This window comes from Hemiscyllium ocellatum, chromosome 3, assembly GCF_020745735.1.
Source record: "Hemiscyllium ocellatum isolate sHemOce1 chromosome 3, sHemOce1.pat.X.cur, whole genome shotgun sequence".
In the NCBI taxonomy this organism is placed as follows: domain Eukaryota; kingdom Metazoa; phylum Chordata; class Chondrichthyes; order Orectolobiformes; family Hemiscylliidae; genus Hemiscyllium; species Hemiscyllium ocellatum.
The window spans coordinates 50472797-50493135 of record NC_083403.1 but is presented as its reverse complement, the minus strand read 5'-3'; the positions used below and the strand labels follow the sequence as shown (position 1 = coordinate 50493135).

Here is a 20339-nt window from a genome sequence, read left to right as displayed (position 1 = left end):
TCTCTTTAAAAATGACATAGGCAGGTGGTCTTCTCACTAATATTCTTCTCACCTCTCTCTTGCTGTTTCTCAGTTTTGTTCTGCCTAATGGAGATTCCTGTTCATCAGAGCCCCTTGGATAAAGTTTCTTTTGTTTTCAAAACAAGGTTTTTTAAAAAAAAACTGCCTCCCCAGGGCTTGCATACCCTAAACTAGTTTCATTGGTTGGAATATCTACAAAGCATCTCTCAGACAGTTGGTTAAAGTGATCAAAGTCTGATTTGTAAAATTAGTTTGGAAGTTATCGAATGTACCAGCAAAGCTGTGTGAGGTGCTCAGCTTGAAAAAACCCAAATACTAGTATATACGTTGCTCATATTTTTCTGTATACAGGAGGTTTCTGTGGCATTGAAGGATATGATGATTTTCCTGGCTTCAATCTTCTGCTTTTATTCCTGAGCTTATCTTTTATTGTTATCTTTGTGGCAGGCAGTTTGGAAGGAAACTCTTATGAAATTGGAATATCCTCAACAAAAGCAGGAGCAGATGAAGTGGGGTGGGGGGTGGAGGGGGGAGTAAATGTTTCCATTGTGGAAGGATTGAGAACGGGGGCATAGTTTAAGTGAATTGGCAAAAGAAGCAGTAATGCCATGAGGAAAACTTTTGCACCCAGTGATTGGCTCAGATTCGGAATGCACTGACTGAGAATACAGTGAAGACTGATTCAGTTGAGGCTTTCAACAGGGAATAGGATTATTATGTGGAAAGAGAAAATGGGGAAAAGATAGTGATGCACTGAGTAAATCACTCCTGTACAAAGCTGGTGCAGACTCAGAGTACAAGAACCCCTCTCTATGCTCTAACAATCCTATGACAGGTTATAGAAATTAATATTGTATGCCAGCCAGTGTCAGAGATCTCTTAGATCAAGGAAAATGTGTTTAAACCAGCTGAACCAATTTCTTTTTGTATATGCTTGCATGGGAAGAGGGCATGGCGGCAAGGCATACAATGTTTTAACCCATCGGTAATTCCCCTTGAGAAGGTGATGGTGATGGTGAGCTTTTGGTCCAGTTGTGTTTTTGCTCACTGGTCACCCTGACGTTAACAAAGGCCATGTAGTGGTATAGAGAAGGAAGAAAAGCTACATGGACACCGTGAGTTCAGTCATTTGTTGTAAAGCATGGAGTTTCTGCATTAATTAATTTTGTATGAAAGGAAACTTATTTATTCGATAAAAATGAAGTAATTTTGTTTCAGAATCTCTGGACCTTGCAGCAGCTGATAGGACCCCTATGTGCCATGAGGAAGTTGTCTTTTTATTGTAATTAGCTGACCACTGATTGGTTAGCTTGTTGACTGTAGCTGCCAACTGTAATACACAGCTTAATTTTTACATGTAAAAATCCACTTTTTTTTTCTGTACTGCGTAGCACACTGAAACTTTAGGGTTTTATTTTTGGTACTTCCCTGTAGCTTTTCTGTAATTTAGAACCTGCACAGGTCATTAGAAGTTCAACATGGATTAATGAAGAGAAATTGTTTGAGAAATCTGTAAATTGTTTTGAGAATGTTCCCAGCACAGTTGATAAGTGGGAAGCAGTGGATGTGGTATATTTCAATTTCCAGAAAGGTTTTAATAATGCCATAGGTGGGACTTTGTCAAGCAATATTACAAAGTGTGTGGAATTGGGTGTAATATTCTGACATGGATTGAGAATTGCTTAATGGACAGAAAGCAGAGTTCAGCAATAAATTTGACCACTGGGATGACTCGACAAGCTGAGATTGTGCTTGGAGAATTGCATGCAGTTCTGGTGCCTGTATCTGAAGAAGTTTGTGCTTGTCATAGTGGGAGCACTGCGAAAGTTCGTTAGACTGATTCCTACGATAATGAGAGTGTTCATTGAGAAGAGATTGACTAGACCGGCTCTGTGTTCATTGGAATTGACGAGATTGAGAGGCATTTGCACAGAAAAATCCTTAAAGGGAGAGACAGCTGGGATGCAAAAGGTTGTTTCTTGTCTCTGTGGGGTCAAGAATTGAGAGTTTAATCTCAAAATAAAGAACAAGCCATTTAGAATTGAGATGAAGAGAAATTTATTTTAAAAGAATAATTGGCAATCAAGCTGTATGAGACCCCTTAGAGTAGAGTGACCATAGTATTTGTCATCATGATGGAGAGTGGTATCTTTGATTCTGAGACTGGAGTCTTCAATCTAAAGTTTTTACAAATGATGGCATGATTTGTAAGTTTGCTTTGCTTGTAGTTACTTGAAGTGATGACAGTAAATAGGCAATAGCAAATATTTAAAAAGCACATAGAGGAATTACTATAGTTGTTCATTACTCTCTGGCACAAAAAGAAAGCAGAAAAGGTGGCCTAACCATGGGAGGTGGCTGAACAAGGGAAATTAGGGATGGTCGTAGATCGAAGAAAGCACATATCAATTAGCTAAAACAAATAGCAGCAGACCTGAGGATTGGGAGCAGTTTAGAGAATTCAGCAAAGGAAGACAAAGGGATTGATTCAGATTAAGGGGGGTGAATAGAGTATAGGAGGAAACTTGTGGGAAGCATACCTATTGAAGCATTTGCACATGAAAAGAAAAGATTAGCAAAAACAAATGTAGTTCCCTTACAGTCAAACACGAGAAGTCATAAAGGGGAACAGAGCGATAGCATACCAATTAAACACATATTTAGTGTCTTTCTTTATGAAGTCAATCAAAGAACATCCCAAAACTATTGGACAATACAGGGAGGAACTGAAAGAAATTAATATTAGTAGGGAAATTAATGGGATTAATATCCCAAGGCCTGATTTTCTACATCCCAGAGTATTTAAGGAAGTGGCCATTGAAATAAGGAATGCATTGGTAACTATCTTTCAAGATTCTATATATCGTGGAACTGTTCCTATGGATTATTAGCTTATGTACTGTTCCTATAGTTAATGTAACCCCCCTATTTAAAAAAGGAGGTAGAGATAAACTAAGGAATTATAGACTTGTTGGCCTGATATCAGAAGTGGGACAAGTCCATTATAAAAGGTGACAGGATCCGACGCAGTTAGCATGGATTTGTGAAATGGAAATGACGATGATAAATCTACACAAATTTTTTGAGGAAATAACTAGTCGAGTTAATGAGTGGGAGCCAGTGGGTGTGGTTTACTTGATTTTCAGAAGGCTTTCAATAAAATCCCATATATGAGACAAGCATGTAAAATTAAAGCACATTTGGATTGGGAATAGTGCACTAAAATGGATAAAGAACTGGTTGGCGGTAAGAAAATGAAAAGCAAGTCTTTTTCCAAGTGGCAGGCAGCGATTAGTGAGGTACTGTGTGGATCAGGGCTTGGACCCCAGCTATTCACAACATATATTAGTGATTTAAATGAGGAAGCTAAGTATGATGTCTTCAAGTTTGCAGATGACATAAAGCTGGGAGGAAGGCTGAACTGTGAGGAGGATGCAGAGATGCTTCAGTGCAATTTAGACAAGTTAAGTGAGTGGGTAGATGATGTATAAGGTGGACAAATATGAAGTTATCCACTTTGGCAGCAAAATAGAAATGCAGATAATTATCTGCATGGTGATGCTTTGGGAAAGTGAAAGGTGCAATGAGACCTGGGTATCCTTGTATGTCATGCCTGATGAAGGGCTTGTGCCCAAATTAGCGATTCTCCAGCTCCTCGGATGCTGTCTGGCCTGCTGTGCTTTTCCAGCACCACACTCTCGACTCTATCCCTGTACACCAGTCATTGAAAGTAAGCTTGATAAAGAACGTTCCCCTCATCTCGTTCCTAAATGGGCCACTCCATATCTTTAAACTGTGACCCTGGTTCTGCACTCCCCATTCACTTGGAATAGCTTTCCTGCATTTATCTTCCCTTTGTCCTTTTGGAATTTTATACGTTTCTATAAGATACGCCCTCAACCGTCAAAACTGCACGCAGGTGGTACAACAGGTGTTGAAGAAAGCGAATGGAACGTTGGCCTTCATAGTGAGAGGATTCGAGTACAGAAGCAGAGATATCTTGCTGCAATTTTACAAGGCAGTGGTGAGACTGCACCTGGATTACTGTGTGCAGTTTTTGTCTCCTCACCTGAGGAAGGATGTTCTGACTACTGAGGAAGTGCAAAGAGAGCCTACCAGACTGATTCCTGGGATAGCAGGACTGGCTTTTGAAGAAAGATTGGATTGGTTCAGATTATATTCACTAGAGTTTAGAAAAATGAAGGCATATGTTATAGAAACTTTGAGAATTCTGATAAGACTAGACAAGGTAAACACAGGAAGGAAGTTCCCAATGACTGGGAGTCCAGAATGAGGAGTCACAGTTTAAGGTTATAGGGTAGGTCATTTAAGACTGACATGAGGAGAAATTTCTTCACCCAGAGACTGGTGAGGCTATAGAATTCTCTGCAACAGAAATCGGCTGAAGACAAAATATTGAATGTTTTCATGAGGGAGTTGAATATAGTTCTTGGAGCAAAAGGATATGGGAAGAAAGCAGGAACAGGGTATTGAGTTGGATAATTAGTCAGAATCATATTGAATGGCATAGCAGGCTTGTAGGGCCAAATGGGTTAGGATTTAGGGTACTAACTCTTCCTATTTTCTATATTTCTGTGCCTTGATAGAAATACTAATTTCTATTAACTACCACTTCGAGGCTCCAAATACTACTTTGCCAAAAATGTATGAATCATTGAATAAGTCCTGTCTGAGATGAATTTAGATTTTGGAGGCTTTTCATAAACTTCCAAACCTATGCTAAGAAGCAAGCAGTTCTACATCTTCAGTGCATCTCTGTGCTGTACTTTTCTGTCTCACTCTGCTATCCTTACAGGTTGGAATGTTTAAAATTCATCCCGATATTCCAGAATCCATGTCACCAGAAGCGAAGGATTTCATACTGCGTTGCTTCGAACCAGAACCTGACAAACGTGCTGCAGCTTCAGAATTACTTTCAGATGAATTTCTGAAGGTTACTAGCAGAAAGAAAAAGACCCAACTAAAACAACAAGGTAGTCCAATAAGAAATACTTGTCTGTCATAATTATGATGTTCTAGGGATTCAACCTGTAAATTGTGTGATCTTTCTGTACCTTGATAATGAGGTGCAAGTAGTCCTTGCCAAGAACTGGATGCAATACAATTTCCCAGAAAGAGTTAAAGTTATTTCAAATGCCCATATGTTTCAAACAAATTAGTAAATGCCATTTTAATAATTACAAATTTGCTTTTGCATTTGAATAAGATTATTCACATGTCCAGTGTTTTTGTAAACATTTTATGAAATAGAACAGGAAAGATTTTTAAATATTCTTGACCAGCTAACCTGCATGCCTGTTATTAAAACTAAAAGCTATTTGCACTTACGTTGCAATGTTGAGTAAATGCTGTACTGTTTAAACTGCCATCACTTTGTTCAAATGTTTAATCACTATACTGGCTGACTCTTAAAAGATCCTATTGTACTGTCCACTGAAGGATAGATAGAGTTCTTCTGTAATCTGGCAAGTGTTTCTTTGTCAATGAGCAATGCAGCAAAAAAAAACTAGATGCTCATCATTTTGTTCCTCACTGTGTTTACTTCTAAATCAACAGTGACTATATTTCAGAACACATTACTCACCTCTTGTGTCAATTTTGGATGTTTTGAAGATGTGGAAAACTCAATCTAATTATAAAAGTTTATTACATTTTAATGAAATGAAGCACTCATCCCAGTTAGTTTTCATTCATCAAACATCAAGAAAACCACGGTTAACTTGTCCAAATCCAAGTCGATTTGTTTTTAGTGTTCTCGCATTATATGTGAAATGGGTTTGGAAAGAATCCTTTATCAATTTGCGACTAGAGCAGAAACTGTTCTTGAGATCCAAGACTTTTGGATACTGTTGTTTGGTCAAAATATGTTCTGTTCTCCAGAATGATCATCCCTCTTCTTACAGAACAAAATATTGTTGCAGGGGAGGGAGCAGGAGCATGCTCAATGCCACTCTAGCAGATGGTGAAAATTGAATTCATTTAAAATCTAGAGCTAAAAGTCAGACAAATGTTGTAAAAACCTTTCTGGTTCACTAATACCCTTTAGAGAAGGAAATCTAACAATTATGTTAGGTGGGGCCTAAATATGATTCCAGACAGATAGCAATGTGGTTGACTTTCAGTTGTCCCCTAAAGTGGCCTGACCATCTTCTCCATTCAAGGGCAATTATGAATGCCCAGCAAGCTGCACACCCATATCCCATAAAGGAATTGGAAAAAATATTTTTCATATCTTGTTCTTAAAGACTGTAAAGTGATATCCAGTTTTGCCAGTTTTGCAAAAGTAATAAATGATCTATTGATTGTTTGTCTGCTCATGGAAAATGTACTGCGTGCTCACATAACCACCTGTTAATGTATTGGAATCATTTGGTATCTCAGCCTTTCTTTATTGGGTGACATAATTGCTCCAATGCAATTTTTTTTTGTGAAATGTTTTCAAACGCTATCCTAGAAAGTCAGTCAAAAATATGCATTTAGGAACTGAATAATGTACTTGGTGCAGCAAGCCTGTTATATGAAATGAATGACCCTACCTCACCTTGCCACATTTTTTGCATTATCCTGTATCCCTTCATGAAATTATTTTCTTGTCCCTTGAGTGCATTGATTCTTAAATTTCCTCATGTTTGTTTTCCTTTTTGTGAAATGAAAGTGTGTGAATTCTCTGTTACCTCAGCTTTCTGTATTTTTAAATTCCCTCTCCGTCTGTTTAGATCAAACCTAGTATAATTTTGAGTGTGCATATTTTATCACACTGATGCAATCACACTGAAGATTCTAATCTGGAAAAATTCCAGCCCCAATAAATTATTTTCAAAAGCTAGTCAAACGCTTTTGTAAAATGTATCATGTCAAACAACAGAAATGCAGATGTTTTGCGTGGGTCCCTGAATCCACGCAAGCTATAATTTGCAGGAATGGAGTTGAAGAGCAAATTATGATTAAGCTGCACTTGCCACAGCACGAGTTTTTGGACTAGCTGCTTGGCTGAGAGACAGCTCAGTTTAGGGAAGAACATGGTATATACTTAGAGAAGGGAGAGACAAGTGTATCTGCATTCCCCTCTTAGGAAAGTTGAATAATTAGCCCCTGCCAAGACTTTATTTTCTTAATATGTCATTTATTTCCAATACAGACTATCTTCGCAGCATATCCCTCCCCGTTCCGGTTGTTGTGGAGGAATTGAGCAGTGGTAGTGAATTTGGCTCAGTTTCACCAGACTCTGACCTGAAGCAGGATCTATTCTTTTTCAAATCAAGGGCGAAATCCTGCATTGAAAAAGAAAGCAAAGCAAGTAGACCTTTGCTTCTCAGGTAAATAGCACTGTGCACTCTCAAGGCTACCTAGATCCTCTTCAGTATTGTTTACATTCGGGGTGATGCAGAAAATTTCTTTTCAGAAGGCAGTTTTCTCTTTCTCTTTTTCTATCTTCTCTCCCTATCTCTTAGATGGCGTTAACGTCTGCTCCTTACATCCTTTGGGATAGGGAGGGGTGGTGCCCAAGGTGGGGAGAAAACTTACGCAGTGTTGTTCAGGCAGGGCTTCCCAAACAGTGGGTCAGGCCTGGCTCACCACCACCCCTCCCCCACAGGCCGTGGGGTCACCAGCCAAAACTCTGGGATCGCCAGCTCTGATGCAGCGGTTGTTGCTGTTCAGTTCCAATTGAGTGATAACAGCTGAGGCCCCTTTTTAAGCCTCTTAGATTTTTTTGAGTAACAGGCATGACTTAATTGGCCAATCTTGTAGGCCTGAATTCTGAGCTAACAGGAAGGAAATTACTCTATGCTTAAAAACACTTGAACTTTTACCCCTGCTGTTCATTCAATCTCTTGCCATCTCTGCTAAGCACACTCCTCCTCCCCTGCTCTCGGTCATCCCCTTCTCCCTACTGTCAGACCCTACCACAACCCTGTTTAATTAGAAGTTGAATATTAATTAAAACTAAAAGTCTTAATTAAAAAGCAGAATCACAAATGTAATCATCTCAGGATTACTACCTGAGCCATTTGCAAATTGGCATGCAGTATATAAGATGAGAGGTGTAAACATGTGGTTCAGATATTGGAGTGGGAGAAACACAGGTTCCTGGATTGTGGGTTGGTGGCACTAGTCCTGGGGAAAGAGAGAGCTGTGCTGTTGGGCTAGGCTTCATTTGAGCCATGAGCAGAGCGGTATCCTGACAAATCACATAATTAAGATTGTAGACAGATTGTTCAGCTAATTAGTTGGTGAGGAAAGGGAATTGAAAAGAAGCTTTAAATAATCAAAAAAAAAATGAGAGAGCAGACGTGCAGGAGAGTGAAGAAGCAAATGTGACAGAAAGGTGTGGAAACTATATGCAAAGAGTGCAGCAGAAATTATAACCACACTCAGTAATAATGGTAAAAAGTCAAAACTTAATGCTCTTTATCTAAATACATATAGGATTTCTCACAAGATGGATGAGTTCACTAATAGAAATCAATGAAGATGACTTGATAGCTGCTACAAAGACCTGATTTAAAGGGATCAGGACTAGGAACACAATATTCAAGGGTATTCAACATTCTGGAAAAATAGATGAAAAGGAAGTCGGGTAACTTTTACTAAAGAAATGTGTCAGTGTATTTGCGAGTTGTGATACAGCTGCAATAAATTGTGATGCAGAATCCGTTTGAGTGAAAATAAGGAATAACAAAGAGAAGAAGTCACGGTTGGGAGTTGTCTGTTTGCCACTGAAGAGCTGCCACACTCTGGGACTAAAAAGTATAAATTAGAAATAAAGGAACTGTGTAAGAGGGGGCCTACAATTTTCATGGATAATTTGAATTTTATAGAATCCCTACAGTGTGGAAACGGGTCATTTGGCTGGACAAGTCCATACTGACTCTCAAGAGAGCAGTGGCAAAAGTGAGGACTGCAGATGCTGGAGATTAGAGTTGAGAGTGTGGTGTTGGAAAAGCACAGCAGGTCAGGCAGCATCGGAGGAGCAGGAAAGTCAGGGTTTTGCCCAAAACGTTGTGTTTCCTGACCCTCCGATGCTGCCTAACCTGCTGTGCTTTTCCGAAGCCACACACTCGTCTTAAAGGAGCAAACCACCCGACCCATCCCCCTGCCCTATCCCTATAACCTTGCATTTCCCATGGCTCGTCCACCTAATTTACACATCCCTGAACACTATTGGGCAACTTAGCATGGGCCAATCCACCTAATTTGGACACCTTTGGTCTGTGGGTGGAAACCAGAGCACCCAGTGGAAACCTACATAGACACAGGGAGAATGTGCAAACCCCACACACATAGTCACCTGAGAATTGAACCCAGGTTCCTGGCACTGTCAGGCATGATTTAGAGGTGCCATTGTTGGACTGGGGTGGACAAAGTCAAAACTCAAACGACACTGGGTTTTTGTTCACCAAGTTTATTTATGTATGAAAGAACTGAAACCAGCACGCCCACTCTAAAAGATAAGAGACTTAACAAACAATCCAGGTCTTTTTCAATATATAATTTCAGTTACACCATACTGTAAACCTTTGCTATAAATTCTATGACCTACGTTCTTATACTCCACAATCACCTGATGAAGGAGCAGTGCTCTGAAAGCTTGTGCTTCCAAATAAACCTGTTTTACTATAACCTGGCTTTGTGTGATTTTTAACTTTGTACATCCCAGTTCAACACCAGCCGCTCCAAATCAGGTTTATTTGAAACCACAAGCTTTCAGAACCTCGCTCCTCCTACAGGTAGCTGTGCTAACCACTGAGCCACTATGACACCCTGTGTTGACCAAATCAGAGGACATGGGCAACATGGAAAGCAGATTTGCTGTGTGTATCAGAGACTGTTTCTTGCAACTGTATTTGCAGAACTAAGCTGGGAGCAAGCTGTTTTAGATCTAGTAATGTGTAATAAGGAAGAATTAATGAGAGATCTTGTAGTTAAGGTTTCTCTCGGGAGTAACAATCATTGTAGAATTTCAAATAATTTGAGGAAAAACCCATCTCATTTCTAACCAGTATCATAGTTATACAGCACTGAAACAGCCCCTTTGGCCCAACCAGTCCATGCCAACCATAATCCCAAACTTATCTAGATCCACCTACCTGTGCTAGGCCCATATCCTTCCCAACATCTTTTATTCATGAACTGGTGCAAGTATCTCTTAAATGTTGTTTGGATCAGCGTCCTCTGCTTAAATGAGAGAACCTGCAAGGTTGAGTGTAGACTATGCAGTAGGTTGAGTGAGTGGGCAAAACACTTGGCAGGTGAATTTTAATATGGGAAAGTATGTGATTGTATACCTTTGGTAGAAAGAATTAAAAGACAGTCTAAAATTTAAATGGAGAGTGATGTGAACGAAGTGCAGAGCCGAAGGATCTGTGCATTCTTGTGCCTGAAACACACAAGTTAGCGGGCAGGTGCAGCAAGTAATTAAGAAGGCAAATGGAATTTTGGCTTCTGTTACTCCTGGTTTTGTGTGAAACATTAGGGAAGTCTTGTTACATCTGTACAGGGAGTTGGTTCGCATCTGGAGTATTGTGTACAGTATTGGTCCCTGTTTTTCAGAAGTATATATTGGCATTGGAGGTTGTTCAAAAGAGATTCACTGGGCTAATTCCCGGGTGAAGGACTTATTAAGAACAGATAAACAGGTTAGTCCTTTATTAGAAGAATGAGGGATGATCTTATTGAAATGTAGAAGATCCTGAGGGGTCTTGACAGGTTAGATATTGAGACGATATATCCACTAGTGGTAGAATCGCAAACCGGGGAACATGGCTACAGAATGAGCTGAGATGCGAAGGGATTTCTTCTTTGAAAGTAGTGAATGTCTGCAATTTGCTAATCCCCCCCAGAGACTTCTAGAGGATGGATCACTGAAAGTAGTTCAGTAGATTCTATAATCTTGAGGACTATGTGAAACTGCTCCAATTTCTTATGTTCTTAGGATGATATACAACTCCACCTCAAGATTAAATCTCCGTACAGCATCATGGGCCAAAGGGCCTGTTCTGTGCTGTACTTTTCTATGTTCCATGTTCCACCTGCAATAACGTTAGATTGTTTGCCTGATGTCAAATTCTGGATGAGAGAGCGCGTCCTACAGTTCAGTGTTAGGAAGCCTAAAGTAATCGTTGTTAACTTAGCTGCAAAATGTTCTACCTTAACACCGACTGCTTCCCAACCATGAGTGCAGACTTATCCAGAAGGTGTGGCTCTGAAGATTGCAGAGCGGTGGGGAAACAATGCCTATAATCAGGCAGAGGTCAAATGTGGGAATAAATCTAACACACAACGGCCAGAAGTTTCAGTCCGTTGTGCGACTCGGCAAGCAGAACTGAAAGACAAGTTGTGCTGATCATGTTTTGATCCACTCCTACACTGGCATTCATAATCACTGGGGCGGCGGGAGGAAAGCATACATGATTCACATGCTGTACTGTGAGCTCTGGTGAAAGAAATTTCTTGGAGACATTATGGTAACCTTTTGTCTTTGTGTCTGGAATAGCAGCCTGCCAGAATGGCAGTGAGCTGGAATGAGTCAATGTTTCATAACTCACTGCATTCCTCTGGCCAGCAAGCAACAGCAATGCTACACACATTCTAAAGGATAGTTTAAGTGTGCTTAATAAATCAGCAAGACTGAAGTGAAAAGCAGAAACTGGTAGCAGCAGAGGAGGAACAAGAACCCGTTGATGGCCATCAGGGGTGTGTTGTACTTTGAAAATGTGTTGCTATTAGTAAGGAGATTAAATTAACTTGTTTTAACCAATACATCACTTGATTGTTTCATAGATGTTCCAGACAAAGAGGGAATGAGGGTGAATTTAAATTATGGTAGACTCTCCCTCTTAATCCAGAGACAGAGAGGCATTTTTTGACTTATTCCTTTTCCCCTTTTTATTTCTCTTACTGAGATAGACTGAAGGGTGTTTTCCAAATGCATATAGGTTTGCTCATTGAGCTGGAAGGTTCATTTCCGGACGTTTCGTCACCATACTAGGTAACATCTTCAGTGAGCCTCCGGGTGAACATACTAGATGTTACCTGGTATAGAGAATAAATATCTGGAAATGAACCTTCCAGCTCACCGTGCAGAACCTCAACCTGAGCTACAAATCTTCTCAAAACTTGCTAAGGTGTTTGCCAAACTTTGGTTTTCAGATACCAGTTTCTAAAATAAACCCCAAGCAAAAAATTTTAAAATGAAACCAACAATTGCATTTATTAACAAAACATTGAAAAAGTCGGAGAATTGCTTTCGGACTTCATCCATACATTCAGGAAATTAAGGAACTGTGCTGTGTTTTCTGAGCATCTCCCAGTAGTATAATAATAATGACTCCTGTAGGGGAAGCTGCTGGTGTAGCCTCCAGTTAGATGTCCTGGAGTACTGTTAGTTGGTTTGTATTGCGGGAACCAGAGTAAATTTCGTTACAGCTAATTTCTCTTATGATTTTTGCAACAACGATTTAATTGCCCTGAAAAATTTCCGTTTCCTAGATTTCTGTTCCAGAAAGAGCAGCAAGAATGCATTAAGCATTTATTGAAAATATAAGCAAGATATAATGAAAACATGACCTGAAAAAGAAAAACAAAATCACAGTAATTTCAATTTCAAGCAGCTTTCATTTACCAGAATAGAATTGTTAAACAGAAAAGTTTTTTTTTAGATTTAGGTTTCAGAGCTCTTTCTTTCGTACTATTTATATTAGTTCATGAAGGAATGGGAATGATTGGCCTAGATATATTTTACCTAAGTGGACTACACAAAGGTCATCATTTCAATCTGGAACTGGTTGAGGCGAATGGGATGAGGGACGGAGGCATGTGAGACAAGTGGGAGGTGGTTCTACAGGAGGTTTATGAGAATTATCCCAGAGATGAAGGGCTCGTCATCATGAGTGCTTGAGGTTTCTGCATCTGTACTTGATGGAGTTTAGAAGGATTGGAGAGGGGAATGGTGTGTATACAGAGAAGCCTGGATAGATTGGATATGGAGAAGATATTTCCATTAGTAGGAGAGATTAGGACCTGGGGCATAGCCTCAGGGTGAAAGGTGACCTGTTAGAACTAAGATGAGGAATCGCTTCAGCCAGAAGTGGTTAATCTGTTGAATTGTTTGCCACAGAAGGTTGTGGAGGCCAAGTCATTGTGTGTATTGAAGATGAGATATGTAGATTCTATCTTTGGTAAGGGGATCAAGGATTACAGGAAGAAGGCAGGAGAGTGGGATTGAGAAACATATTAGCAATGATTGAATGGCAGAGCAGACTCTATGGTCAGAATGGGCTAATTTGTTCTTGTATCTTATGGACCACATTTTCAGCAATTTTACTAAGTTACTAAATCACCAGGCAAAAAATTCACTTTGGTATCTTTTTCATAGGCATTCAAAGATTTAATCACAATTTTGATTGTTGATTCTTCTTTACCCTTGGATGTATTTCTCCTTTCTCCAACTTGATCATGTTTCTTTGTTTTAACCTGTAGTATACCTGATGATCACTTTGAAGATCACAGTGCACCACCATCTCCTGAGGATAAGGATGCAGGGTTCTTTATGTTAAAGAAAGACAGTGAGCGAAGGGCTACTCTACATCGGATACTAACAGAGGACCAGGACAAAGTTGTGAGAAACTTGCTTGAATCTCTGATGCAGGTGAACACTCGTTTTCCTAGTTTAAATTAAATTAATTATATTTTAGATCATTTAGATACTATTTTACCCAGTATTAACACTTTGCCATTCTCTATTTTCTTTCTGCCTTAGTTTAGGAGCATAGAGAGGCAATTCAACCTCTCCGGTCTGCTCTGTCATTCAATTAGGTGCTTCAACCCTGAAATTGTCAGCCATTTCTGCATCCTGCTCTCATGTGCACAATATCCATCCTTTGTCCGTTGCAGTGTTCCAGTGAAGCCCACACAAGCTGGAAAAGTAGCATCTCATTTTTCACTTGGGCATTTTATAGTCTTCATTGAGTTCAACAATCCCAGAGCATGAACGCTGTCCTCCATTTTGATTACACCCCGTGACTTGATGGCATCTGTTTGCTCTCAGCAGAGCTCACCTATTTTAAACTATTCATATGAATCATTTACACCTATTTTATATCTAGTGCCTCCTTTACCACCGTAAGCACACTCTTTATCTTTTGTTTGGGCATCTTCACAGTCTGCTCCACTTACTCCCCCTCTGCTTTTGCGAACCATTGTTTTCCAGCCCCCTTCAATTCCAAAGAAGAACCACTGGATTCAGAACATCAGCTCTGTTTCTCTCTGTGCATGTGCCTCCATATCTGTTGAGTTTCTCCAGCATTTTGTTTTTATTGCATTCCCCAAATAGTTTTGTGTCATCACCAAATTTGAAAATATAACATTTGGGCCCCAAATCCAAATCAGTTAAACAAATTGTGAACAGCTCTGGTTGCAGCATTGATAATTGCAGTGTGCCTGCAGTCTGTCACCCCAGAGTGTGACCTCTTATTCCACCTGTCTGTTCACTAATTCAAATAGGATGGCACTGGAAAACCACAGCAAGTCAGGCTGCATCCAAGGATCAGGGCAGTCAATGTTTCGGTCATAAGCCCTTCATCAAGAATCACATTCCTTATGAAGGGCTTATGCCTGAAATATCGGTTCTCCTGCTTCTTGGATGTTACCTGAACTGCAGTGCTTTTTCAGCGCCATACTCTTTGACTCTGATCTCCAGCATCTGCAGTCCTCACTTTCTCCAGTTAAAATGGGGCTATCAATTCCATGGCTTCTAATTTTGTTCACTATCCTCCTTTATGAGACCTTATCTGAAAATCCAAACTCACTACTTCCTCAGGCTCTCCTTTATCAATGCTACAAGTAACATCCTCCAAAGCTCCAACAGATTTGTCAGAAATTATTACTTTCATAATTCTATGTTGACTCTGCCCAATCATAACATTATTTCCTAAGTGTCAAGTTTTCACTTCCTTTGTAATAGATGCTAATACTTCCTTACTACAGAGGAACTATGATTATCTGATGGATGCGGCAGGGAGTATTTCGTTCGGTTGATCAACTTCCGGATAATCAAATACCGGATAATGAGTTTAGCTGAGCATTGGGAGCTTGCGATCTTGCTGGATAATCCGATATTTGGATAATCAAATGCCAGATAATCGAGGTTCCTCTGTACTGACTGAGTAGTTTGTGTGCTACCTTCCAAACAAGGATTGATTTCCCTTCTCTGACAAAAATCATTTTCTTTCATCCTTGAATTCACCCTCAGCATTGCCACCAGCTAATGCAGGCTGCTGTTCACTTAGAGAATGAAGCGTTATTGTATGCACTTTGTTAATTTTGCAAACTTGGAAACAATGACTGCAAAGAACTTCTAATAGATGAAAATCAGCCTTTTGTTTTTTGATAGAAGCCTTGATCTCACTTGACAAGTATGTATTGTCCCTAAGATAGTGAACGTTTATGGATAATCCATGTTTGAAATGTACATGGGCTGCAAACTGGCATGAGACTCAAGGGGTGAAGGTTGAGGAGCTACGGCAAATATATCTCAACAAAACTTGGAACATTCCATTAAAAAACTCCAGTTTTAGTACTGTGGAAATATAATTCCAGTGAAACACTATTTGTCTGAAAAACACAGAAGACAGTTTGCTTTTTAAAGAACTGACATTCATAACGACCTCTTCCAGAGTAAAATAGCTGAGCTTGAATGAGCTGGGAAACTTGCCACATTATCACATGTAGGACATAAATACATTTGCAATTCCACATGCTTGTCATGTGCATACAATTCAAACACGGCACATAATGTTAACAGCATGCTTACAAAGAGAAGGATTAGAAAGGATTATGCAGTGGGCCTCGTTTACTACAGGCTACCCTAATGTAATTCTTCACTTTTCCACCTATATGAAATGCTCTGAGCTTAATCTAATGCCCTCTGCTCTCATATAACAACAGATTGGTAATTTTTCAACCTTTTTTGAGAACATTATCAGTTAAGACAAAAACTAGATTGGAGTTTCTTTTCCTGAGGTCTTTTCATTCCAAGTACCACCACTCCTCATTGCATAGTTCCCCAAATTGTCACCAATGTTAGCTATGAGAAATTTGTTGGATAGTTCAACAGTGTGGAGCTACATTCTGCCTTCTGCCATCTAAAACTGAACTAGAAACCTTGAGGAAATGTCAGAAATAGACGTGGATAGGATAAAGTTTGACATAAAGGACTGCTTAGAATCAACTCAGAGCATAGATTTGTAAAGTTTTTTTTCCCAGAAGACTCTAGGTAGTCCAGTTGGCCTGTCACAAGAAGTGATGTTCAGGATTTTTGGGTTTGTAATGAAGTATCAGCACTTGTTGCTGACCTTGAAGAAGACAGATCACACAGATTCAGCTATCTCTCTGGTGATTACTCCTTTCCTGACAATTATTGGTCATTGCTGGCACTTGTGTAGCATGAATGTTATTTGCCTATTTTTAGCTCAAACCTGAATTTCATCCACGTCTTACTGCGTTTGGTCATGGACTACTTCAGAATCTGTGATGTCATGAATGGTGCAATTATTGGTGAACTCCCACTTCTGAGTTTATGATGGAGGGAAGCAGGTCAAGATGGTTGGGCCTAGAACATTACCCTGAGGCTCTCCTGAAGAGAAGACTGACCTAACAACCACAACCATGTTCTTTTGTACCAAAATGACTCTAACATGATTCCATGGGCACCATTCCTGTGATTGGGTCATTGCACAGCCAGAGAAATCCTTGGGAGATCCTCCTGTAAGTTCCAGTTTTTCACTTGCCGGATTCTTCCAACTGGAAAATCGATCTCAACCGCCAGCCGTTCAGGGACAATTCCCACTGTCATTAGGCCTGAGACCAGGTCACACTTGGTGGATCTGATAGAGAGGATGGAAAAGTATTTTCGTCTCATTGCACCAATGAGTGCCTTGGCATTTAGAGGGGATTTGGAGAACCAGATTTAGTTCGCTGGCCAGCAACATGCACTGAATGTCCCCTGTGTCCTGGAACACTACAATGGTCTTGCTCACATCCAGGGCTTTTTAGTTGGGGGGGGAGGGTGTTGAATACCCTACTTCTGCTCTTATTTTCTATGTTTTATGATGACTGCTTCCTGAACTGTGAGAATTCTTAATTTCCATTCTTCATTGTGATTTAATTTAGCATAATGGATTTTGATGTTTTTGTTTGTCCAGAGCTGTTTGGAGGCAGCATTATCTCCAGTCCTTTGTGTCAGCTTTAGCAAGAATTGTTTTACAATGTAGGGCTTCAGAATCTTCTGGAAATTTAATCTGTTATCAACCTTGACCATTTAGAGTCCACTAACATGTTCCTTTTTTTTCAAGAAACAGAATTTAAATGTGAAAATATAGAAGAGAATATGATTTTCTTTGAGATGTCTCTTCATGATCCCTGACCATGATATATTCCTTGTTTTGGACTTTATAGCAGTATTATTGTTGTAATAATTGCAGAACTGTCAGCATTCATCTTCTTCATTCCACTGTGAAACTGACAGAAACGCTGGCACAGTTCAACACAAATCCTCACAGCAGCTCCTCACAGCAATTCCTTGCTCCTCCATAATTGCTCAATTGAATTATCCACACTTTGCAATTTTTTAGAAATATTTGAACAAATAGGCTACAAGCAATCCTCCAAAACTTTGCACCTTATTCATAATGTGTAACTTGGTTTTTTTAATGGTGATGTTAATATCTGATGAAGTATCTCTCAGATCATGGAAGTAATGATATTTCATTTTAATTACTATAATCCATCTTGTGTGGTGAAAAGGCAAATGTATTCTAACTTTTTTTGGAAAAGCAATATTTTTGTTAAGAATCTGAATACAATACCTGTAGTCATGGAGTTCAGTACACATACTGTGGAAACAGGTTCACAATTGCTTTATTTCATTGGTATTTTTCTCTTTCAATACATTTGTTACCCTCTGGGGAAAGTAGTTGAAATTGCATTCTGTTCATCTCTACTCTCCTACATTTGAGTCTGTGTCTCTGGTGTGAGATTAGTGGCAGTTCCTTGAACCTTAATAAATTCATGTGTCATATGAACTAAGTCCCTAATCCATTCAACATGCTTAGCCTCTGCACCTTGCATGGATCTTGATGTTAGCTTTATTCAAGTGCATGTCACTATGTTTCTTTCTTCTCCAAATGAAGTTAAAGGACATCTGCCACCTACAGACTTTGTCCCACATTGCATATGAAAGAAACATGACTGCAGAATTTCTGCTCATAGAATTTCTAGAAGTAGGTCAGGCTATTTTTCTCTTTGGTATAGCATACTTATTAAGGTCTTTCATTATCACTTTTTTTTTCAAGGTCCCTTATACATTACTCAGTGAATGCTATCTGAGGCATTCTGGTAAAGTACAGATTAATTAACCCTGGCATTGTTAAGAACACAATCTGTGTTCATAGTGCAATGGATGGTAGCAGATAGCAGAATGAAGGTTCCTCACCCGGTCCCCATGTTCAGTTCCTTGACTGGCTCCAGTCTCATTTACTTGGTCATATGACCCAGATGGGAGATTTGCCAGTCGGCTGAAGTAAAATATATTATAGATGTGTTTGTTTTTAACCTTAAGATTTTTATAAGCAGTTTAGTTAGTTATAAGATAATAATTTCCAACTGAGGCTCAATTGGTGGCAATTCTAGCCTGTACATCCTCTTGCCCAAATCCAAAGATCTTAGATGAGGATTTTTAAAATCAAGAATTACATGTTTCCAACTGTTTGCAGATGTACTGATAAAAGTTTAACCAGTTTAAAACCATGTAGAAAAACATTAATATAATTTCTGTTCCTTAGCCAGTCACAAGCACTATATTCAATGAAATATTGATTTACATTGTTATTTGATAAATCCAAACACATTGTGACTCCTGTTTGATTAATTGGGAAAAGTTGGTCAATCATGAACAGTGGTTCAGGAATAGTACAGATTCTCGACAGAGGATTGACTTAATTCTGAACAATAACTGCCAGCTGTATTGTTTTGAGGCCACTGAGATGTAAGGAATGGTAAAGTCAGCATTGTTCCGAAAGACAATAGGGCTGCTCTCTCATTAGAGAAAGATGCCTGGTGATGGTTTAACCTGAGGGTCACCATGCCTCAGGCAAGGGGAGGGTTTTATAAGGAAAATCCTTCATGGTAATCTCAGCCAGTGTGGGAATTGAACCCATGCTGTTGGCATCACTCGACATCACAAACCAGCCATCCAGCCAACTGAGCTAATGAACCTCCTGTTCAGGTGGAACAAATATTCAGCGAGGAAAAGAGATGTTAATTCTTTCAAATGCAAGAAACATGAAACAGATATTTTGCAATGTAAATTCCATTGCTTAGATACTAAAATAAGAGGAAAAGGTGGGGTCTGTGGCTGTTATTTATTTTGTTTGGATTTCCATCTGTTATTTAATTGCTAGAAAATCAAGCAGGCTTCCTTGGGTATGCAATATTCCCAATCATTTTTATTTATATACTTCACTCAGGTGATCCAGTGTACTGAGGAAATGGGACATGAAAATCTGTTCTATTGTTACACGACATGTTAAGTCTGGGAAAACTAAGAAATATATTCTGTTTTCTTGATTCACAGGGTTCTGAAGAACCAAAGCTAAAATCTGAGCACATCTGTACACTTGTGGTTAGTTTGCGGGAGTTTGTGAGATTAATTGATCGCAAAATCATCTCTGCCACCCTTTCCAAGCTGAAGTTGGAGTTGGATTTTGACAACCATGCCATTAGCCAGATTCAGATGGTGCTCTTTGGCTTCCAGGAAGCTGTAAGTTTCCATTTGTTTACTTTAACAAGAAATCTTTTCTTTAGAAAGTCTTTATGTCCACGGGTTGTGAAGGTCCTGTATGAGTTTATGTTGTTTCAGCCTAGTTACTAATGAATATAGATCTAAAAGTCAGAGACCCCACTGTGGCTTATGTGAATAATTCCAAACTGGAGGCTGAGGTCTGAGAGCAGGGGCCTGGAAGCATGTGTTCAAGGACCATTTTGCTGAGGCTGAGAGAGGGTGCCCAGAGTCAGGGGCAGCCCTTTTACCAAAACCAGAGGCTGTGTGGTGAGCTGCCTTTTTATAGAGGCTGCCATCTTGCCACCAAGTTTCAGCAGGATGATGGAAAGTGAGAGGCCAGATGGGGAATGGGCAGAGATAAGAAAACCACAGGGAGATTGGTAGAATTGTGGAACTGCAAGGGGAGGAGTGGGAGAAAGACAGAGGCTGCAAGGGTGATGGGGAAGGGAGATCCATTTCA

The 20339-nt window shown here is 39.6% G+C and overlaps 1 protein-coding gene across 1 annotated transcript in view; it reads left to right on the top strand.

The window, feature by feature from the left end:
* map3k5 (mitogen-activated protein kinase kinase kinase 5) overlaps positions 1-20339 on the top strand; it is a 176496-nt gene that overhangs the window by 130330 nt on the left and 25827 nt on the right. The window contains exons 20-23 of the mRNA XM_060849929.1: positions 4838-5015; positions 7181-7358; positions 13522-13690; positions 19673-19858. Coding sequence (XP_060705912.1) covers positions 4838-5015; positions 7181-7358; positions 13522-13690; positions 19673-19858 — 711 coding nt within the window. The remainder of the gene's footprint in view (positions 1-4837; positions 5016-7180; positions 7359-13521; positions 13691-19672; positions 19859-20339) is intronic.